Source organism: Cynara cardunculus (genome assembly GCF_001531365.2).
Source record: "Cynara cardunculus var. scolymus isolate 2C chromosome LG 15, CcrdV1, whole genome shotgun sequence".
NCBI classification, from domain to species: domain Eukaryota; kingdom Viridiplantae; phylum Streptophyta; class Magnoliopsida; order Asterales; family Asteraceae; genus Cynara; species Cynara cardunculus.
Window position 1 is genome coordinate 20366626 of NC_037542.1, and position 23923 is coordinate 20390548.

At 34.6% G+C, this 23923-nt stretch overlaps 2 protein-coding genes across 4 annotated transcripts; one reads left to right on the top strand and one right to left on the bottom strand.

Annotated features, from left to right (window-relative positions):
• On the top strand, positions 1-12737 carry LOC112527123 (AP-4 complex subunit epsilon-like). Of its 3 annotated transcripts, XM_025137552.1 has the most exons (11): positions 1-722; positions 1672-1857; positions 4911-5126; positions 5225-5335; positions 5941-6138; positions 6271-6402; positions 8706-8762; positions 8850-8966; positions 11139-11216; positions 11372-11515; positions 11690-12737. In XM_025137552.1, the coding sequence occupies exons 1-11, from the start codon at positions 156-158 to the stop codon at positions 12647-12649; spliced, it is 2766 nt and encodes a 921-aa protein (XP_024993320.1). In that variant the 5' UTR covers positions 1-155; the 3' UTR covers positions 12650-12737. The 3 variants fall into 3 exon arrangements, with proteins under 3 accessions (XP_024993320.1, XP_024993319.1, XP_024993321.1); XM_025137551.1 differs by having other exon boundaries at positions 8706-8966; XM_025137553.1 differs by having other exon boundaries at positions 328-926; positions 8706-8966.
• An 8160-nt stretch (positions 12738-20897) lies between these two features.
• LOC112527381 (abscisic acid 8'-hydroxylase 1) lies at positions 20898-23503 on the bottom strand. Its single transcript, XM_025137991.1, has 7 exons — positions 23293-23503; positions 22887-23205; positions 22388-22777; positions 22096-22258; positions 21844-21950; positions 21626-21744; positions 20898-21498 (listed from the first exon to the last, which is right to left on the bottom strand). Exons 1-7 carry the CDS (start codon positions 23481-23483, stop codon positions 21399-21401), a joined length of 1389 nt encoding a protein of 462 aa, XP_024993759.1. The 5' UTR covers positions 23484-23503; the 3' UTR covers positions 20898-21398.
• Between the last annotated feature and the right edge of the window lie 420 nt (positions 23504-23923).

Below are 23923 nucleotides of genomic sequence, written 5' to 3' on the forward strand. Positions count from 1 at the left end.
TTCGTTTTCTTCTCTATCAAATCTTCCCCAATTTCCAGAACCCACTGAATTTCCCTTAGAGTGTACGAAATTGATATCCTAAACCCCATAATCGGTAGCGTATTTTTGTTATTGCAAACCTGGAGCAGTTGAAGACGATAGGCAGGGAGCTCGCAATGGGCTCCCAGGGTGGCTTCGGCCAGTCCAAGGAGTTTCTGGACCTTGTAAAATCAATTGGAGAATCCCGATCCAAGGCTGAGGAAGACCGTATAGTTCTTCGTGAGATCGAAACCCTAAGACGCCGAATCACCGAGCCCGATATCCCCAAACGGAAGATGAAAGAGTACATAATCCGTCTCGTGTACATTGAGATGCTCGGCCACGACGCCTCTTTTGGATACATTCATGCCGTTAAGATGACTCATGACGATTCCCTCCTACTGAAGCGAACTGGGTATTTGGCCGTGACTCTGTTTCTTAACGAGGATCATGATTTGATAATATTGATCGTGAATACGATCCAGAAGGACTTGAAATCGGATAATTTTCTGGTGGTATGCGCCGCTTTGAATGCGGTATGTAAATTGATTAATGACGAGACGATACCCGCTGTTCTTCAGCAGGTGGTTGAGTTGTTATACCACCCAAAAGAGGCGGTGAGGAAGAAGGCTGTAATGGCTCTGCATCGGTTTTATCAAAGGTCCCCCTCGTCCGTGACTCATCTTGTAACGAATTTCCGAAAGGTTAGTGTTTTTTTAGATATATAAACTTTATGTTGATGTGGGCATCATAGAATTGCACCTGCATTGTAGGGAATAATTGATCTGGTATTTGGAATTCTGAATTAAAGCTAATTTAGTTCAATATGTAAACTGATTTTGCTTGAATTCCCATGACCAGGCATGATCATCACTCATACAGACATTAAATGGATCATTCTTCTACGGGTAACTACTATTGTGAGAAGATTATATGCGCCACTGTGATTATGGGGAAGGAGAATTTGAGTTTTCGTAATGTATGATGTGCATGCATCGTTGTAAACAGTTCATGTTATCTTGCATGATTAATTTCCCTCGAGCTCTGAAGCAAGCTTGTTGGAGGAGCTGAATATAGGACTACTGTAGATCAGACACTAGGGCCTGCAGTAATACCAAGAACCATACTTGCAATCAATTGAAGTTTCAAGTGAAAAAAGAAAAACGGGAAGAAAATTTAACCTGAAAGATAATTAATGAATACAAAAAACCATAATTGAGTACATGAGATGAAAAAGAGACGACCAGGACGTATCTGAAATGCAGAAACTGGAATTTGCTATATTACATGTCATGGTCATTGATTGAGGTTATAAAACATCAAGCCATACTGGGACCATCTAGCCGCACCACCCAAGTGATCATTTCTATTAGTTTGTTAGTGTGTACATTATTAATCATTTTATGTTATTAATGGCTCAACTGGAACACCAAAACTAAACTGGTCCTTATTACCATACATGAACACAGCTTTTTTCAAGTTTTGTTGGTAACTTTTATTAGAAATTTGAAATGTAATGCACTTTAAGAGAAATCTAATTACAAAACAGATGCTGCTTGAAAAGCAGTTCTTGTTTTTAACAATTTTATAATTCTTGTTTCGTTTGAGTTTTTCATTTCCTGATGCTTTATTTGTAAATGTATATTTTTGCAGAAACTTTGTGACAACGACCCTGGAGTAATGGGTGCTACACTTTGCCCTCTATTTGATCTTATCATGATAGACGTAAATTCACATAAAGATTTAGTTGGAAGCTTTGTAAGCATTCTCAAACAGGTCGCTGAACGTAGACTGCCAAAGAGTTACGACTATCATCAGACACCTGCCCCGTTTATACAGGTGTGTCACTTCATATATCATCTATTTAGATACAATAGCCCTCTTACTTTTTGGGTGTTTATTGTTTTCTTTTTCTGCTTGTACTTGGATAATTACGACTTGACGTCACTACCTTTGAGAAAGTGGGGAAAATGAAAAATATTATTCGAGTTTTTCATAGAGGTGTTACATCATACCTACAGTTTTTTGGAGTTTGCAAGTGTAGTACGTTGATAGCCAAAGGGAGGATACTTCTGGTCTGCAAGTCAATAGTTTTCCATTATTAGTATTACTTCAGTATGCATGGTTTGATCTCAAAAGGGTTGGTTGTTCACTTGGGCTGGATATTGCATATGAATTGGGAAACCATCTTGGACAGTTAGAAGAACATGTCCTTTCTTTTAGTTGAGAGTTATGAATGTTTGTTTGAAGGATCTTCACATCAGCATGGGATATTGATCTTGTGGGTCATGTGAAATTTATCAAATTTCGTGTAGGCCATTGAATGTGAGAGGCTTTGACGGGTAAATTCAACCGATTCTGTTTTAAGAACTCATTATGTGGCAAAAATCCCTTGCCATTAGAGACTAACAAGCAAGATGACTATTTGGTCTACACCACCTAAATTGACATTTTTTACCCACATGAGCTCAAATATATGATGTAAATTTAAATGCAAGGGATCATATAAAGTATAATTTTAACATTTTTTTCTTTTAGTTGCAAGTAACTTTCTCCTGGTCTTTTAATATAATATTAGTTTCAGTAATTGTTGTTTTCTCGTTCTCTTCCTCACCCAACAGGAAGCACCGGTATGGGGGATGAGCGTTCCACTAGTTAATGGGTTTGGCATTTTTGCAAGTTCAAAAATCTAGGTGCAGCACACCTATGAGTACACCACACACACATATACTTTAAATAAATACACACAAATAGATAACTCATAAATGAAAGGAGGACAAATAACTTATATCAAATAAGCATCATAAATGTATGTAAATCCATACAAAATGAATGCATGAGAGTAATTTTTGATCAAACTCTGTCAGGCTGCGATATCCAACAATCGCATAAGCAACACAGCCTAGAAATATTGGGAAAACTGAACAAGCAACAACGAGGAGGCATGTAAAGGAAACAAGCATAGAAGACGAGTAAGTGTTGAATAAGAAAATAAATATTAAGTGGAGAGAACTTGAAAATTATACTCAAAATCTAAATATGTAGATGGTGGGAATGTAAATATTTTATCTTCTCTTATCCATACATACAAGGACAAAATGCTTCAAAATGTAACGAAGTTCGTCTTATGAACTTTTTTTCTTAGTTACTAATAAACTTTCAATCCTGTCTATTTCATACCTATTTTACTAGATAAACGGATTTTCTGTCTACTTGGTATAGTTGATTTTGATGTATCATTCTTCCACGTAATCAAGAGTTACAATATAACCTGGCAACTTGGCATCCATGTCACAAATAGTTACAAGGTCCACTAGTTACCGGTCAAACTAGGAATAATTAAACGTTTGTTATACTAATTCAGAAAAAAAATCATCGTTACACCTCCAACAACTTCTCCAAAATGGAGATTTTGGGGATTTTTGCTTCAATAGATTCCCCAAAATCTTCTCCAAAATGGAGAAAGTATGAGAGAGAGGATGAAATTCTCCAAATCTGGAGATTTCTCCAAAAATGATTACTTATGAGAGAGAAATGACTTTTTATTCATTCTACCAATGAGATTGCTTGAATTTAAATGTTTACGAGAGAGAGAATATTTTATAAATTGTATTGAATTTGTGTAGTCTCCAAAATAGAGAATCCGTTGGAGATGAATGTAATTTTTTTAGGAGATTTTAACTTCTTACTTCTCCATTTTTGAAGAATCTGTTGGAGATGCTCTTAGCTTCAAAATTAGGCTGTTCAGAGGAACTGCTGAGTGTGATTGCCTATGCGACCTTTTTAGAATTGTAGCTTGATTCACTTTTTTGGACAGTTTTGCTTTACTGTTGGGTGGATTTATCGATCCTGATGATTTTAAGCTATTTGATTTGATGATATCCAAAACACAAGGGATGGGGAGGGAATAGATGTGGGGTTGGGGGCAGGAAAAGGACCATGGGGCTGGGTTGGGGTGGTTTTGCTCATTAAAAGAAAAAGGAAAACTAATATTGGTAATAATATTTTTATATCACTAGATACAATTAGGCTAACTGGATTATACTTATGAATTATCATTAACAAACAAAATTGTTTATTAATCACAAAAATGCTAATCTACATTGTTAGGAACAAGAAGTTACACTTGTGTTTCGATATTGAGTCTCAACCGGCAGGAGCTTTTTTGTAGGAGATGGGGTATCTGAGACAGAATAACGGTCGAATGTTCTTGGTGGAACCTTTTAAAACTGAATGGCCTAAATTACGTGGTAATTTTCTATTGCCTACAAGACCATTATCTCATTTTGAGTTGATCCTTTCTTTCTTCTTTCTGTTTTGCCAAAAACACTTTATGAAGATACATGACTGTAGATAATTATTTTTAACAAGAGCGGAATGGCATACCTTGAGAAGGAGGGAGGCTGTGAGATAGGTGGAAAGCAAAAAAGAAAATTGGCATACACTTCCAATTCACGGGTTATAGACAATAAAATGAAGTATGAGGGATCAAATTTTAAAGTCAAACTTCATAAGATAATTCGGAGTAAATAATTTGGTAATTAATTGCAATTATGAATTAATCAGGGCATGTGCCTGCAAGATACTGATTTGGGTATTTGTTAATGGACCACGAATGTGGTTGGACAGTCGGACTTTAATATATACTGTTATGTTAATATCTTAGTTGATTTTACTTTTAAATGGGACTACATATGGTGAATTGCTCTTTTCTTTTTTAATTCAGATCAAGTTTTACAGGAAAGATGTAAAGGTAAGGGGTAAAATTTCTTCAATATTAGTTTTTTTTGGTTAAAATATTATTGCTTTAGTTAGTGAGTTTTTTAAGCTTAAATTTGGATATCACAAAAGTAATTCGTCTTTTTAACGTTATTGGTCAATTGCTTATGCAGATTAAGTTGCTAAAAATTCTGGCATTACTTGGTAGTGGTGACAAGCAGTCCAGCGAGCAGATGTATACTATCATTGGAGACATAATGAGGAGGAGTGACACGACTAGTAATATAGGAAATGCGATTCTTTATGAATGCATATGCTGTGTCTCATCTATACATCCCAGTCCTAAGTTATTTGGAGCAGCAGCTGATGCCATTGCTAAACTCCTGAAGGTCCACCCTTCTTTTTACTGTTGAAAGATGTCTGCCACTCGTAGAAGTCTAGTTTTTTTATATGCTAAATCTTATGATCGGATTTCTCTGTCTTGTAGAGCGACGTTCATAATTTAAGGTATATGGGTATTGATGCACTTGGTCGACTGATAAGGATTAACCCAGAAGTTGCTGAGCAACACCAACTTGCTGTAATTGATTGCTTAGAGGTGAGTGAATTTTGATATAGTTCTATTTGATTCGATTAAATAGTCGACCAACATTAATTACTAAAACAGTAAAGGTGATGATACTTAATATGTTCTATAACATGTCAATGTCATTTATAAAGAAAAAAAGCCACCTAACTTTGAAGTTATTTTGGGTCTTGGAATTATCCAACCTTGGAAATTGCATCAATTTTATATTTTATTTTTGTTCTTTCCTTTTATTAATTTGGTTTTGCTGATTGAATACGAATTTGGATGTCCAGATTCGATTCGATTAACATCCATTAATGACCTACTTGTATCCTAACAAAAATGGCATTGCTGATGAGAGTTAATCGATTATCAATAAACCAACATCTCAACATGTATTGTAAGTACCAAGATCAACCTGTAATATGTTTTTATTGTTACTGCTGCAAGCGTACACCTAACAAATACATTATTTTTTTTCTTCCTGTTATCCTTGTCGCTTCCTTGTTATTTGCATGGGTCTGTCTCAAATATGCCATATTAAATCAACTTATTTTGAATAGGTAACAGAAAATTCTCTGTCATGAGAATATACTTCAAATGTATATTTAGTTCTTCCTCACTTCTTGAATCAGGATCCAGATGACACTCTAAAGAGGAAAACGTTTGAGCTGCTTTATAAAATGACGAAGTCCTCCAATGTGGAAGTTATAGTAGACCGTATGATAGAGTACATGATAAGCATCAATGACAATCATTACAAAACTGAAATAGCATCTAGATGTGTGGAGCTTGCAGAGCAATTCGCACCCAGCAACCGTTGGTTTATTCAGGTTCTCTCTGTTTCTCTCTCATGCAGGCAATTACACATGTGCATGTTTACTTCCAATTGCGAGTTTTGATATAGTTAGTTGCATGTTACCAAAATTCTATCTTCACTTCTCGCCCATTGTTTTCCCTTACAGACTATGAACAAAGTCTTCCAACATGCTGGGGATTTGGTGAACCCTAAGGTGGCTCATAACTTGATGCGCTTGATTGCCGAGGGATTTGGGGAGGATGATGATACGGCAGATAGTCAGCTTAGATCTTCTGCTGTATGTATTCTTGAATGACTTGACAGTTTATATACATTGTGCTTGTTTCAGTAAATCTCTTATCTTAATTTGTAACATATATCAAGTTGTTTCTGGCTGTGAGCAACTATGAGATGCTTGAAATAGTTCCATGTCTGGACATTTGGTCTTACTTTTTCATGTGCATCCACTTTCATGGTGATGTAAATATAGTAGGTAGATCATGTCTTGGTGAGGTGGTGTAACTTCTATCAGGGATCGGATAATTAAATGCCTTTTGTAATTAAATAAATATTCAATCTAGCGAAGCATGATATCTTGATCAACTATTCCTACTAGCTTAGCTGGTTAATTTTTGGTGGTATTAAAGTCAAGGTGCCATGTTTGAAACCTGGCAAGCCTTTTCTTTTTCTCCCTATTTTCTGTCTATTGGCTAATCCCTTTTTCTATAATGCCATTTTCGGTCCTCGGATTTTTACAACGCCACTTTTTCTCTCCCAGATTTTTATATTCCATTTTCGGCCTCCCAGGTTATGATGTCCATGTTCCGCCCTATGTGAAGTGGAAATTCTGTTATTGTATGTGATCTTATCCAGCATCCTCCAGTATGGTTCATATGATATACAATTTTTACTTGTCCTGCACTTCTACCTCTAGCTTTTGATCTTTGTGTAAGATTGAAGACATTGTCATTCTAACTTGAGATGGTGGCTAATGGAAGTATTTCGTGAGGTGATGGAGAACCCAGCAATTCTATACAGACTTTTAATAGTAGTATTCTTTCAACTTCTCGGAGTAGAGTGTTCTAAAGCCGTGGGAAAACTACGGAATTTAGAGCTGGTTTCAGAAGTTATTAGTTTTTTTATTTTTATTTTGACCATCAATATGCATTGGTGGTCAAAGACCTTCCAGCCTAGTGGTAAGGCTTGGGCATGGCATAGTCATGAACCCGAGTTCTAGTCCTGGGAGGGGAGTGTTGGCGACATTTAAGTGGGGCCATGTTTAGCCTCCAAAATTGCCGGGGATTAGTCGGGCTTTGGCCCGGACACCCTTACAAAAAAAATATGCATTGGTGCATGAATCCTGTTCAAAAATTTTGTCCATGTGTATCCACTAGCTGTATAGGCTCAGCATCTGAAGCATAGAATGTCCTAGAAGGTTAATTGAGTCTCTTAGACAGTTGTGTTTGAGTTAGAGTTGGGCAAGTTTCTAAAATATCAGATCATAAGGTGTGATGCTTAAAACCCTAGGTGTGGTCAAAGTTCCCATATGCACATGTTATTTTTAGTACTTACTTCTTCTAGTTTGGAGCCCAGTTCAGAATCTCATTATGCAATATGCACATCAGTTATTGCAAGTCTTTAATTAAGGCACTTGATTTCTTTTTAAGATCCTTCACAGTGGTCGGAATACTCGAAGAATTCTTTATTTAACAGTTACCTTAGAAGCTGATCTGGATGCTTGACTCTGCTTCTAAATAAGGCAACAAACATGATATGGGAGCTGGTACATTAGGGCTTAGGGTCTTTTTCTATTTATGGTACCTGTACTTCTTGATTACAAAACTAATTATTGGGTTTCCTTCTAGTTGTAAATGTATTTGTGTCAGCCTTGATGTCAAGGTCAAAGTTTGACAACTAATATAGTATGGATAGAATATTATTTTCAATGGATACTACTTCGAAATGGTGGTTCGGGGTATGGATCCTATTTTGACATAATCTGCTGCTTGATTTAGCTTCTTATGATAGTTCATTCTTGTTATCATGATTAACCATTCCACTACATGCTTGTGGTAGAACTTGTATTTGGCGTTGTTAAAATCTTTTATATATCCAATTATCTATGGCTGTGAACCTTTTTGACCCAAATCAACTTTATTTTTCAATAGAGTGCTTTCAGACATCAGTCATCAATCTACTCGTTAAGTGAGACAGGATTTGGTGTTGCCCTACCCTTTCTGATTAAGTACCCTAATTGGCTTCACTTGGTTTGACTATTTGAAAACCCAGCTCTACAACTGAAACAACGCTTGTTAGCAACACATTAGTTTGATTTAGCTTTTGGAAATTGTAACGTAATATCATAATTAACATTCTCTAATTTGTAAAGGGTGTTCTGATTTGTGAATACTTTAGTAATGACTTCTTTTGTATTAATCATTGTGTCCTGTAGATAATAAAATCTTTACATTAATAAGCAGCCGGTATGATGATTTCAAGTTATGATAATAATGCATTACCTCTTTTAAGTACTACATCTTATACCATCATTGGCTCTCTATCTGTCTATTTTATTTGGAACTATCTTTTTTTGGTTTGTAGGTGGAATCTTATTTGCGAATAATGGGAGAGCCAAAGCTTCCATCTACATTTCTTCAGGTAAATTGTCCTACTTTGGTTTCCTATGCCTGGTCTTCACCCAGCATTTGTATGTGTGGAATGTTGCTCTGTTTTTGTTGTATACAGGTCATATGTTGGGTTTTGGGGGAATATGGAACTGCAGATGGTAAATATTCTGCCTCCTACATCGGTGGCAAGTTATGTGATGTTGCAGAAGCACATTCAAGTGATGATACTGTCAAGGTATGTTAACTAGCTTCATGTATGAGCACTAGAAAATGTACGTGAAGTTTCCTACTGCAGCTTTCAATATACTTGACTTATTGACATCATTTGTAAAGTTTTTCCGTTTTCTTTTTTCTGTTCAAGGTTTTATGTTTTGAGAAATATTAAAGAGAATTTATTCTGATAGTGTGGGTGGGTGACATCTTTCATGAGGATGATAAAAAAGAGAGGTTGGCTTAAATAATTATGGTGCGAGGGCAGATAGGGCTTATAGTGTTGAAATATGGAGTTGGCTTAGGAGAATTAGAGGATTGCAATTCGTAGAGATGACTCACGGATGTTTCCTCAATATTCTTATTATCTCTTTTGTGTATCAATTCTGTACTCTCCTTTAACTACTTTTGATCAATGTTTGTTTGAGTTGTTTTCTTATATATAAAATAACCGTGGTATTTGACACTTTTGGTCTAACTAATCCAATGGGTCCATGCAAGCGCTCTCTCCACATGGACTGGATAAACTTGTCCAGTGGGAGTAGCTCCCAAGGAGTTGATCCAACCCCTTTGAGGTAACTTATAACGACTTAAAATATAGATTTTTTAAACTTAAGGTTCTTTTAGGATTTTATTTTTTGTACCTGTCTATTATATTATGTAGTTATGCTTTTTTTCTCAGTACTATATAGTAGATACATTTTTTTCCTGTGCTAAACAAATTTTTGGTGGACCAGAAAGAAATTATTTTTTAACATGGTTCGAACTTGGTGTTGCTAAACTTGGTTCAAACCTTATGTCTAAAGTCAGTGACCACATCCACCACCAAGATGTTTCCCTAGCAGCTGCACCTAGCTGCTGGTAGACACATTTGATTGCTCCATTTGGATTTTGTGGTCTGACTTGCTGCTCTTGTGATGTGGAACTGCTAAAATGTTGGTGAGGTTTTGAGATATCTGCAAATTTATGATATTCTACTATGTTGTGGTACTTAAGCGAGTTTTTGGATCTGTTCTGCAAGCATCTTGATTTGAAGGTTGTAGATTTTTGTGGAAACAAAGTTCAGGGGATGGGAAATTGAAAAATTAATGGAATGTGTTCTATTACTTTAACATCATTGCTTGAGTTGGAACTTAGACATTGAATATGCCAAACTATTATTTGGGTATCGAATATGATCTACGTCTGAATATCCAATGATCAGAGTATGATCTTGTCTGTGTAAAGAAGAGTGTGGCTAGGTGCATCCTTAAGGCATCTTAAATATGTAGAATGACATCTCAATGATGGGTCAAGTGGATCTTCACATGTAATCACAATGTTATCTACACAGAATACCAACACAATTCTTTTTTGTGTTTCTTTGATGAAAATGTAGTGTGAAAACAGAAAAATGTTGCATCCAAACTACCTGTCTTCTTGTACTTTGATCTTGAAGTTTCGCCTAAGCCACTTCCTGTTTTTGTTGTCAATTTTGGGCAAGATTTTTCCCTAAATTCTTTGGTCAAAGAATTTATTTTCTCCTGTATTAAAATGATCTCTTCATTGATGTTCAGAAATTTAATTGTGTTTGACAAGGTGGCACTTGTTCCTAGACAACTACTGAGTACATCTGAGTTGTCAATCCCTCATCTTGATTTAAGCGAAGAAACTTGAGACTTTGGTAATTTGAGCTGATTGTTTGTCGCTGATAGAACTCGAGGTGTGTAAAGTGTGAATGTTGACTTGAAAAAGGTTCAAGCTTGAACCAACATTAATCTGACCAACTTCTTGTTTCATGTGGCTATTTCTAAGCTATTAAGTTTGATCAAGTATTTTCCTACGAACGGGCTAGAAACAATGGCTAGAAAGCTTAATTGTATGGAATCGGGCTAGAAACATGTATTTGGCTTCTTCTTACAAAAATAATTAATCGGCTTCATTTGATTAGCCAACATAAAGTCTGCTTAGAGTGCTTGATCACCGTTTAATGGACGGACAATTGCAGCATAGAAGGAAATCAAGTTGTTTAATCTCCTACACCTAGGCGGTTAATTAAGGGGAGGGGAGGTCTTCTCTGGATATTTGGCATTTGTTGCTTTCAAAGCTTATTGGGTGTTATTTTTGTATCTTATATCTGTTCTCAGTCCTCTATCATGCCTTCTTGATTGAAAATTTTAAAGCATGTTGTAAGTTTCTTTTCTGCTTATTTTGGAAGGCGTATGCAGTGACTGCACTTATGAAAGTTTGTTCTTATGAAAAAGCTGCCGGAAGAAAATTAGATATGTTATCGGAGGTAAGTAAACACTAGCTATCTTCCATGCCATCAGGAATAGTTATCAATATCAGATTAGATTCTACAAATTTCATCCATGCTAACTTACCGTCAACTGTTCATTCACAAGAGAACTTTTTGGCATATCAGAGTTCTAAATTTCTCTCGTATTTCAGTGCCAATCCTTGATTGAATCATTGTCTGCATCTCACTCGACTGATCTCCAGCAGCGCGCATATGAACTTAAGGCAATTATCAGCCTAGATGGTATTGCTATGGAGAATATAATGCCATTAGATGCAAGTTGTGAAGACATTGAGGTGGTTTGCTGTTCATATAAACTGTTATTTCGACTTTGAATATGTTGCTGTCGATTGATGCCTTCAAATTTCATTGCCAGTTGTCTTCATTTAACGGGCGTTAGATGTTCTTTTTTGGGGTCTTCTATTCTGAGTGCCTTAATTTGAAGGATTTTTGTGTTTATTTTCATGCAGATTGATAAGAGTCTTTCGTTTCTCAATAGTTATGTTCAGAAGTCTTTAGAAGAGGGGGCTAAACCATATTTAACAGAGCATGAACGATCTAGAACTCGAAATATCAGCAACTTTAGAAACCACGATCACCATGATGCGTCGACACATTCTCTTAGGTTCGAGGCTTACGAGGTTCCAAAGCCTGTAATCTCTGCAAGGCTACCCCCAACAGCTTCTTTAACCGAACTTGCAGCTGTCCGTGAACAATCTTATCAGAGGGAGGTCCATCGTAGCCCATCTGTTGGATCTTTATCCGACAAAGGCTCGCAAGAGCTCAGGCTACGTCTCGATGGGGTTCAAAAGAAGTGGGGTAGGCCCACTTACTCATCTGCTGCCTCCCCATCAACCTCAGATTCGGAATCTCATACGGTAAATGGTACTGGAAAAGGCAAATCATTTGAACCCTCTTCAAGAAGGCAGCCGGAAGTTGAGATACCTGAAGAAAAGCAAAAACTTGCAGCTTCACTGTTTGGGGGTACCACTTCAAAGTCTGAAAAGAAACAATCTGGTGGTGGTATCAAGGGTTCAAAAGCAACCCGTAGTACAGCAGATCAAACGCGAGCCACGACAGCAGTGGTTCATCCACCTGTGGACTTGCTGGATTTCGGAGAACCAAGTGGTGCGGCAAGTGGCTCATCCTCAACCGTGGATCCATTCAAACAACTGGAAGGTCTTGTGGATACAAACCAATATAGTAATGTTTCCAAAGATCCTGATCTATTGTCCCTTTATTCAGATGCTGCTTCTACTAGCGGTCAGAATCAGAATCAAGAAACTGGTAACCTGAGTCATGGGTCGGGTAACAGAACGACAAAGGGTCCGAACCTTAAAGATGCTTTGGGGAAAGATGCATTGGTTAGGCAAATGGGTGTCACACCAGCAACCCAGAATCCTAATTTATTCAAAGATTTGCTTGGCTGATTGAACTGCATCCACTCTCAAGATTCAATGAGAAATATGTAGAAATGCTTTCAAATATGGCATGAAGAACTTGCAGGCTCCCTTGAGAAGATGGGTTTTTTTTTTTTTTTTTTTTTTTTTTTTTTTGGCGTAGGAAGTTATAACAATTGTTTTATTTTTCAATCTTGAGTTTATATTTTATGTAAGTTGCGGGAAAATGTGTACCTTTTGTTCCTGTGTATGATAAGATTTTGAGTTTCACTCTTTAATAATATACGTAGATTTCTATAACGAATGTTTCTTTTCCTGGTAATTGTGGGCATCCGGGCTAATTTGCGTATACTGACTTAATCATACAGGCTTCGAGTCATTACAGGTGAACTTTCATGGCTACAAGGGTTTTGGCAATGTCTGAATTCAAACCGGGGAAGATGAGATTTTTCATTACTATCTCTTAAATCTTAACGGGTGTCTTACAATCCAAAGGTTTTATACAACGAATGTTGATTGATAGCAGTTTATCCCGATAACAATCAAAAGCAACATCAAATCAAGATTCTACATATTGTTTTCTTGAACAAGTCAAAATTCATTATTGCCATGTGTGCACAAAAAGAGGAACATAACACAAATGTACGACCGATTCATACCATTCATATTATACATTAAAGTAATACGTATATCAGATATGTACTATGATATCTGTCGAGTTGTTGAATTTCCGTTAGTTACATATTCTATTACTCTGCCGAGTTGTCAAAGACTAGGTTATGAATTCAAACTCCTAGACATATGCATGCCTTCCGATACATTAAAGTCCAACCATTAAGACACGACAACAAAATACGCTTGATCAGAATGAAAGCACGATTTCTGTTTTAGAATAAGTCAACATATTATTTCATGTTTGTCGAGGTGTCAAATTTCTATTATGTAGATTGTCTTAATACTTTATATTTGAAGAGACCAACTCACATACAAACTCCTCGAACATGTAAAGATCAATCAATACAACGATATAAATGTATTTTTTTTATCAATCTAACAGCAATATAATTCAACGATACTCAAAATTCAAAAAACACAGCACATCAGAAATGTCAGTTTTTCTCAAAGTTGGTGATTCCGTATTAGACTATCTAACAATGCCGCAACAAATCTTAGTCTTTAGAATACCTGTATATAACACTATTTAGAAAATTCTATAAAAAAAAATTAACGTAACAGTCTACTTTTTGAGTTCTTTAGGATACTGAATTTGGTCTTAAGAACTTTCTGCTTTCAAGACCTTGTCAGGTATCAAACTTTAAATCTCGTCAAGTATTTTATTAAGACTGTTATGAGCGTCATAACAAACCACTTTTATCACAGTGTCGTCTTATATTTAGAAATATTGAATCATATAAATTGTTTTTACACTAGAAAATGAATACGTATAGTAGATTAAGATCTACTTGAATCCTACCAAAGGATCTTTGGCCTAACGGTTTCGTAGCATTTGACCTCCTAAGAGGTCAGGGGTTCAAACCTCACCATAGATGAGGAGAGTGTATGAGTTTATTTGTTAGATTCAAACCTTACTGTAATAAAGTCAAAGGGTCAATTAATATTTGTTGAGATTTCAATTCTTCCATTAATGGGGTTTATTTGTTTAGAAAGTGACTCATGTCATGGTGATGTTATGACTGCATTTGGATATGTTGTAGCCATCCTTTCTTGAATATTTTGATGTACACATAATTGTTTTTTTAATTTTTGGATAAAGTCTGCTTCCGATAAGAATATCGTTAACTGAGTCGTTAAAACAACTGATTATGAATTAAAACTCATTAGTAACAGAATAAATGTAATTTGCTCATTCAAAAGAAAGTCTATGGTGGTGTTTGTTTTTTAAGAGGTGTTGAAGCCTAAAGTCCTATTTCACTTCTGATTTATAAAGAGGTGTTGATGAAGTCTGAAATCTGAATCAATAAGACTGTTTGTTTTTGTAAACTGATAAACGTCTGAATTTATTTAAATTGTCTATTTTACCTGTTAAAAATTATAATGTTGAATTTATAGATAAATTTATATAATTTCACATATTTATTCATCATCATTATGAAATTTACATCTAAATTATATAATTAACATTCATTTAAACGAAAATATGTCATTAACGGTATTTAACACATTTACATCCTATTAGAATACCTTAATTGAGAGAGGTGAGGTTTGATTGAGAGAAATGATCGATTAAGGTTAATCGATTGAGAAACGTCGTTGTTAAAGATTTGAAGAACAATAAGAGGCAAATAAGAAGTTGGTTTACCTCTTATCAGATAAGAGGAAAATAAGACATAAATGCATTTGAGAAGTTGGAAAAAACAAACAGTCTGAATGACCTTGACTCTTAACGAATCTGACATAAAAGGCTGATAAGGCCTATGTCTTTCGTCTAATAACATTAACAGACATTCTACAATTTTAAATTAAAAAATTTACGTTTTACATCAAAATTTTTAATTTATTTTTCAAGTTTTCGAACTTCAACCCATAAATTATGATACCATTTATTGATAACAATGTTTTGTTGTAATTTTGTCAACCGTATTTATAATACATCAAAGTCAACAGAGAAAGTAATGCCAAATGGCAGTCGACCGAAATGGCAAGTGATATAATATACATACATATACATATACATATATCACTTGCCATTTCGGTCGACTGCCATTTGGCATTACTTTCTCCGTTGACTTTGATGTATATATATATATATATATATATATATATCACGTTTAAACATCTGTTAAAAATATGAACATGAATTTTAATTAATATAATTTATTTAATTTTTTAAAATTTAAATTCATAAAATTATGGTTTCATTTATTGAGCACCAATAAATCAATATATGATTATTAGGGTAGGGGTCTAATCAAATGAGACGTAATTAGTTTATGGTAACCGTGAGGTCTAATATGAGCCAATCATTTTATTTTATTAATTGTATTACTTTAATTAATAGGTAAATGGCGTTTTAGTAAAATGATTAATTATAATTTAAATATTTTTCTTATTTAATAGTCATCAAATTCGGTTTCCTTAATTATCAAGAATTCGGTTTCCTTAATCATCTTAGCAAAATTGTATCACAGTCGTGTATCACACTGTGGTTGTGTGTGGCCTAAAACTCAGATCACATCCGTTATCAACCTATGTTCAAAACGTTATAACAGTGGTATCACAATGTGTATCACAATTGGTTTTGTGTCWTACTGTTATAAATTCTTGGGTATCATAGCGTGTATCATATTTGTTTTGTGTTTTACTGTTAGAAATTCTTGGCCGGAGAGAGAGAGAGAGGGGGAGAGAGGAGAGAGATTTTAAAAAGACTCATTTACCCCTATATATATTATCAATAAATTTAAATTATTTGCAAATTAATGAATACTTACCAAAATTAATATGTTTAATAATAATCATTGATTATTAATAATGTATGGTTGATAGTGGATCTCAGTTATCACAAATAATCGAGTTCTCATTTGATTGAGCCCCTATTAAGCAAACCACATATATATATATTTTTTTTGTAAGGGTGTCCAGGCCAAAGCCCGACTAATCCCCGGCAAATTTGGAGGCTAAACAATATCCCACTTAAATGTCACCAAAACTCCCTTACCAGGGCTCGAACTCGGGTTCATGACTATGTCATACCCAAGCCTTTATCACTAGGCAAACCACATATTTTGCTTCTCACATGACATGTATAATCAATATATGATTTTGACTTTTTGCAAAATTGTTAAAAAAGTCAACTATAATTTTATATTCATTGTTCCAAAGTCAATAGCCAAACCCAAGTTGACCAAGATCCCAATCTTTATAGAAATAGACATTCACATGTGAATCATAATAAACCTTCGTCGTAAAGACATACAAAACCTTCGCAACAGTTTCAAGGATCTTACAAAATTTGGATGGTCTTATTGAAACCCAACAGATATATAGGGGACAATTATTTGAGAACCCAATGGTTTCAATAATTTGTTTGGTTCCATAAACTTTAAATTTTATTAAATACCCTACAGTGAATTACACTGGTGGTCCCTGTGGTTGCTCAAAGCTTGGATTTGATCCCCAAAACAAACTATCTACACTGATGGTTCCTAACTTTTGAATTTCATAACACTCAAGGTCTCTGGATTAAACACTGCCAGTTATTAACCGTTCGAAAAGTCAAATCAGTCTTTGAGCGAACTACAAGAACCAAAAGTGTAATTCACTCTGAAATTAATGGTGGTTCATTTTTTTAATTTAGTTATTAAAAATGTTTCGAGCAGAGTTAACGTGTGAAAATTACATGTTAAAATTTATTTATTGGGATAAATAATTTTTTTTACGAAAAAATACATGTTTTAGAAGTTAAAATATTACGAAACATTATTAAAAAGTTTTTTTTAAAAGAAAACATGTGAATACAAACATTATAGTGAGTTACACTTTTGGTCCCTATAGTTTTTTTAAAGACTGATTTGTCCCTCTTAACGATTGTTAACTGACAGTTTTAATACCAGAGACCTTGTGTGTTATGAAATTAAAAGGTTAGAGACCACCAATATAGATAGTTTGTTTTAGGGACCAAATCCAGAACTCGAGCAAACCACAAGAACCACTAGTATTATTCGCTCAGTACTCTATTATCCCAGTTATGATAATCTTGAATCGAGTCATAAAATCATAACACATCAGTATAAAACACATTCATACTGAATTAAATACAGGTTTACAAATTATAAATGTATTATCAAAATAGACCTTTTATGCCTAGAAAGTGAGTCATAAAGCTAGAAATTTGATAGAAGGTGATGTCTTGAATGTATTTTGGACATATACACAATTTGAGCTATCCTTTATTGAAAAAAAGAATTTGGACATTTTGACTAGAATGGTCAACACCTAGTGCAAAATGACATAACTATCCTTCTAAATTGAAAACTAAATACTCAATTCACCTAATTACCCATCAACACCTTTTTCTTTCGAATTAAGGGTAAAAACGTCATTTATTATATTCTGTAAAGGCCACAAATTTCTAGTAAATTAGTAAACAAAACAAAAACCAAGCTAGTCAATATGTTCTACTCAGAAATATGGTAATGGAAATGATAAGATGTACACAGACTTTTCTTCTACATCTAACAGTAGAAATATAATAATAATAATTATTATTATTTTGATTAACCTGGATATCCAACCCGCTATGCGAGCCGACTAATCTTAGGACGACCACCTGCTTTACAGATAGCCCAAAGTCACCGCATTTGAACCTCCATGGCCACAAGTGGAATTTTATTCCTCATTGGATTTGAACCTGAAACCTCCAGATACTTTTGACCTTTGGAGTCAAGCTCAAACCAATCAAGCACCACCCTTATGGTTAAAAATAGAATTACTTTTAATAATTAAGTACGCGGTTAATTTATGTCATTCATTGACACATGTAACTACTAGATACAAAGATTAAGGCAAAGTCAAAAGCCTCTACAAACTCGTCAAATATCATTATTTCAAATTAATAATCAGTGTTTCAATATTTCTGTTCTTTTACTAGATACATGCTCGTAAACATCCATTCCATCAAAATAAAATATATCAACTTGAATATATTTTAATTTATAAATATATTTTAAAAAGAGCATATTAATATTAAATAATTATTAAAATAACATTATGATATATTATTTAATTAAATAAATGAGAACTTAAAAGTTGGATTTTGTTTTTATTTGGTTGTTCCAACCCCCAACTCCTAAATTTATGATTCCAATGAATGGTATTATTTGGTACAAATTTGCATAATTGTATATGACAAGTGTAATCTTATTAATAAATTCAAGATTTTTGAATTTAAATGCTTGTAATAAATTTGTCAACCATATTTGTATACCAAAATTATTATATGAAAAGTCAAAAGTCCAAAAAATAATGCCAATGGGAGTTGACCAAGAATACTCATTTGACTCAACATACATTCAAATGCATTATTCACAAATGAATAAAAAAAACTAGGGTTCTAAGTGTCATGTGATTATTGCTTTCTTGAATTTGTACGTGATGGTACAGAGGTTTGTTGGGGTGTTGGGTCGTCAAACTTTTATAATGCATAAGATATGAAAAATGAGATTGTGACGGTAACTTTTGAATAACTTGCTATTGTTCGAAAAGACAAGTGGAATAGTTAATAAAAATGTTGAACGCATAGGAATTGACTTGGTCAACACAAAACCAATTAGAATAGACTTAATTTGATTTGAGGCTGCGGGTAAATGGAGTCGACCCTAATTGACTAGATATATGAACGAACTTACAGAATCAGATTTTGACGAAAAAGATTGCGCAATTGTCAAGGATAGATCGTAAGAGCAAAGAATAAAAAGAGTAACGATACAAGAACAGTGTACGAAAATCGTGTATGTTAACCATTACAGAGAACGAGAAGAGATGGGAGAGAATATCGAACCCAAAAAAGTTACTATTTTTTATTGGTAACTTTAATATTGTTTATAAGTTTTTTACTTTGTTCTGATCCATATATATTTAATAATATTTTATTCATAATAAAACAGTTTTATTAAATTATATCTCAAATCAGACGATATCAAAAGTATATTACAATCTATTGAACATGAGGGCCAAGTTGGCCTTGTAGCAATCACTCTATCAAATAAGAGGCTCATGGTTTCATTTCATTTAGAAGTTGTAGATACTAATTGTAGCCCACACTAATCTTTTATGCGCGCGCGCGCACACACATATATATATATATATATATATATATAATTGGGTTTATGTGAGATCAAAAAAATTTCGTGAGACCCGTAAGATCAATTTATGTTCATTGATCAACTTTATAAGCATATGATCTAATGGTATAAAATTGCACCGTGGTAATTTTGTAATTATTGAGAAGTCTTGTGGCGTTTATGAATGTTCAAATCTGACGATTGTAGATCTAATCCAAGGGTTGAGAATTGATATTAATATATATATATATATATATATAGATTAATATCAATCGTCCATCTGGTCTAATTAATATATGATTTAATAAATATCTCGATTATTTTCAAATATAAAGCATTATCATAATTAATGGACTATAATCATCTTCTATATATAGGGTTAGATTTAGAGAAAAATCATTAAAAAAAAAACTAATGAATACTCTAGTAAACATTCATCTGGATGATATGCACATATGCATACAAGTAAGTTATAAGCAATTTTTCTGGTATGCACATGTGCATAAAAATCAAGAAGTAACTTCAATTACTTGTATGCATATGTGCATACCATCCAGATGAATAGTTACCAGAGTGTTTCTCGATTTTTCATTTTTTGGGTTTTTTTCTTCTGAATCTCTCTCTCTCTCTCTACACACACACATATATAGGTATAGTATATACAATGTATTGATTAATATATATATATATATATATATATATATTTCATGTTTATTTGGTTCACAATATGAAACATTTTTACGTGTATTTTTTGTTTCACAAACACATCAAAAAGGTTCACTTTGTGAATTGAGCACACGTGAAAACAAACACACTATGAAACAAATATGTGTTAATCAATACATTAAATACAATAGTTAAATGAAAAAAAAAAATCATATGAAATAACACATGATGTACTGGTTCTCAAATATCTCATAATTTAGAAAGTTCTCAAAAAAAGGTCCCCTATATTGAAAACTTAAGCGATCGTAGGTCTAAATAACAACTATAGTTCATATACATACGGTTTCAGAAAACTTGAACGAATCAGGTGCAACTAAAAAATACGATATTTTAGAGAGTTAACTCCGTCATGTATTATAAAAGCTCGATAGAGAAGAAAAGGATAAGCAAAAGGTAGAGACAAAGAAGAATTTACGATATTATTTGTTCTCTCCTGTTGAGTCAATTACCCACCTCTCGTATCTTCGATGCATGACACTGATCAATCAATTAAATGTGTGGTTACTGACTTGGCGAATCATGCTTGATCACCAACCTGTGGTCTGGGTAGGAGAGGTATAAGGACAAAAACGGAAAAGAACAAATATTTCACGTTGTTATCAATTTAAAAGGTTGATGTAGACGAATAGGTTACCAGAAATGGACCGTTACGTATGATCAACCGATAGACCAAATGAATGAAGCAGATATCAGAAATCACACAGAATTGTCATGCATGGTTTAAACTTCAGTTGTCGAAAATTACGAAACAATAAACAAAATTTTATTTAAATGCCTTGCGGACTTGATACAAGAAAAGAAAGTTAATAACGTCTCCTCACTTGGTATTTTTAACTAAACTCGTTAAAAAAGGTATGACCTAATTATATATGCTATAATCGATCACGTTTCGCACCCCCTACCTTGCTATTTATTACGGAATCATCACGAATCTTTACGGTTCTCTTCTTATTGGTTTAAGGAAGCTCTCTTTATGTACAGTTTGGTGTCCTTTTCGAGTCTTCTTATGCCTTAGACATAATCTCCTCGTCTCTTCATGATGATTCCTTTATCCTTTTTCTTTAATGACTAAATCGGTCAAACACCCTTATATCTAAAAATAGTAAGTCTCTTTTGACGTGTCTTGTTCTTGCACACCGACCAACCTTTGGATTCAAATACGTTCAACCACCCCGTCTCAAGATTCCGGATACCCTCAAACCCGAACCTCGAGATTTTGAACCTTGAACCATAAGGTCTTGTTGTGACCCTTTTTAGGGCATTTTCTTGGGGTAGAATCTTATAGGCAAACCATTTTGTGGAAGGGCAAATGGAGCATAATGGATATCATTCTGTGGGCCTACCATTGACCACCTGCACATAAATACGTAACACGTTTATCAATAACTTGTATTCGTGAAAAAAACCGCTCTACTTTTTAAATAGAAGTCAAATTTGTATACATCTCAACTTTCAGTAACGTAAGATGGACTTCACCAACCTGTATTTTGTGGTCATATGATGTAAAAGAACTAATATCTCCAGCTTGGCAAGCTCATTTCCTGGACAAGCATGGGTCCCATTGCCAAATGGCATAAAAGTATTGGGCTTTGGTGCAACCTGCCAAATCACAGTAGATTAATTTAGTCTTAAGATTTTGTAACAGTAACGAAAAATACGTTGATTGTCATGATTAGTTTATAAAGTTACGATTTTTACCTCGAATCTTGACGGGTCGAACTTCTCGGGGTTGGTGAAGTTTTCGGGACTGTGGTGAATGTTTCTGAAGAGAGGCAGTACTTTCCATCCTTTTGGAATAAGGTAGCCTGAATAAGCCAATTTCAAGATTATTTTTGGAACCTTTATATATATATATATATATATATATATATATAGTTTGTTTCAAATAAAACACATGACATTTGTACAACCAATAAATTAATTTTAAATTAAAAGAATTAAAAAACAAACCTTCAAATTCAACATCTTCCACAGCTTCTCTAAAGGTAAAAGACAGGATAGAAGCAACTCTGAGGGTTTCTTGAATGACTCTTGAAGTTATAGGCATCTTCTTGGTATCTAACCAAGTCAAACTCTTGTCATCTTTCCCCTTCATTATCCCTTCTTGTTCATCCTAAAAAGTCAAACATTTTAGCTTCATTAAATTAATGGGTTGATGTCAAGTTGCCATTTTCTATTGAAATCAAATGCGTTTGATTTCAAGAAAGAAAGAAAAAGATGGAATTTTGAGTGGTTTTCTTACAGTGACAGCTTGTAGGACAGTGGGATTCTCAGCCAGGTACTTGAGGATCCAAGTGAGGACACTGGCGGTGGTGTCACGGGCGGCGAAGATGACGCCGATGATGTTGTCGGCGATTTGTTCGTCGGAGAGTCCTTCTTTTTCTTCCATGAACGAACCCAGTAAATCATTGTGGTTTTCTTTATTGGTTTCTCTTCTGAGTGAAAGAATCTTGGCCAAGATCTGAGCTAATTCCCTTCTAGCCTTCATCGATTTGTGAAATAGGGTTCCTGGGAGGTTAATCGGCATGGAATTATACCCTTTTTCAAGAATGTAATAGCATCTCTTGAGATCTTCTCTGTAGAGCACTTCATCCTTTCCAAAAATGGAAAGCAGTGCGACATTGAAGGTGAACTGCACAGCACAGACACAACAATCAGAATGATCAGAAACCAGACACAGGAAAAAAACAGAGTTGTTGCTGTTGGTTTTGGTTTCTGGTCTGAAATTTTGTTTGACTTACTGTTTTCATTTCTTGGAAAGTGTTGATGAGGCGGTTTTCCCATGACCGGAGCGAATCGACGGCGATGGATTCGATGTCAGGGATGATGTTCTTGATGGATTCCGGCGTGAATGCTCGGAGAACCAAACGTCTCAATTTTGAATGGTAATCACCTTGGTGGAAGAAAATGGCTTGTTTGCCCAACATTCTCTCTTTACTCGCCGGAAATGTGGGCTTAAAAAGATGAGACTTGGTCACGAGAACAAGCTTAGCAGCTGCCGGACTTGAAATCATGACACAACGACAACCCAAAACATGGGTCTTGAAGATGGAACCATACCTGAAAAACAACAGAAAGTCAAAATTAGAATCGGTAAACATGGAAGAAACCCATCCAAGAAATCAGGAAAAATGGAGGTCGACTAACTTTTTGACTTTGGAGGCGAAGAAGACATTGGGGTTTTGAGAGTAAAGCTGAAAGGTTTCACCGATGTAAGGCCAGCCAAGTGTTCCGGGAGGAAGAGGGAGGTTTTTCCGGCGACCGGCGACGGAAGATTTGAAGAGAAAGAGAGTGGAGAGGAGAATGAATAGAGAGAAGGAGATGGTAATGAATTCCATGGATGTTGTTAAGTTTAAGGGTTTGATGGTATTTGGATAGAAGAAAGGGAGGGAAGGAAGGGAGGTATATATAGTAAGGGAAAAGGAGTGAAAGAGGGAACACCGTTAGGACAGCTACACACACAGACACAGAATCTTGGCCTCCAGCTCATCTAACAGCCGGATGGGAGGGAGATGGGTTTTTTCCGAAGGAGCTCTGCAGATGTGTTTTTTGTATGTATTTTCGCTTTTTCTGTTTTTTCTTTTCTGTCAGAATCCTTAAATAATTACTTTTATTTAATAAATTAATTCCAACAAAAACAATTATAATTATAATTATAATAAAAACAATTAAATATTCAAAATTCTTTAAGATGGAAATCATATTATTATATAGTTTTTATTAAACATGATTAATTTATTAATTAACAGGTTATCTTATAAATATACAGTTAAGTTTT

Bases quoted from the DNA above. Each gene is read 5' to 3' on its own strand.
- LOC112527381 (XM_025137991.1), bottom strand. From the start codon at position 23,483: ATGGAATTCATTACCATCTCCTTCTCTCTATTCATTCTCCTCTCCACT. The intron at 22,778-22,886 runs GTAAGTCAAACA...TGTGCTGTGCAG, and splicing joins CTTTCCAAGAAATGAAAACA to TTCACCTTCAATGTCGCACT. The intron at 21,499-21,625 runs GTTGGTGAAGTC...ATTTATGTGCAG, and splicing joins CATATGACCACAAAATACAG to GTGGTCAATGGTAGGCCCAC.
- LOC112527123 (XM_025137551.1), top strand. From the start codon at position 156: ATGGGCTCCCAGGGTGGCTTCGGCCAGTCCAAGGAGTTTCTGGACCTT. The intron at 6,139-6,270 runs GTTCTCTCTGTT...TTTCCCTTACAG, and splicing joins GCAACCGTTGGTTTATTCAG to ACTATGAACAAAGTCTTCCA. The intron at 6,403-8,705 runs GTATGTATTCTT...TTTGGTTTGTAG, and splicing joins GTCAGCTTAGATCTTCTGCT to GTGGAATCTTATTTGCGAAT.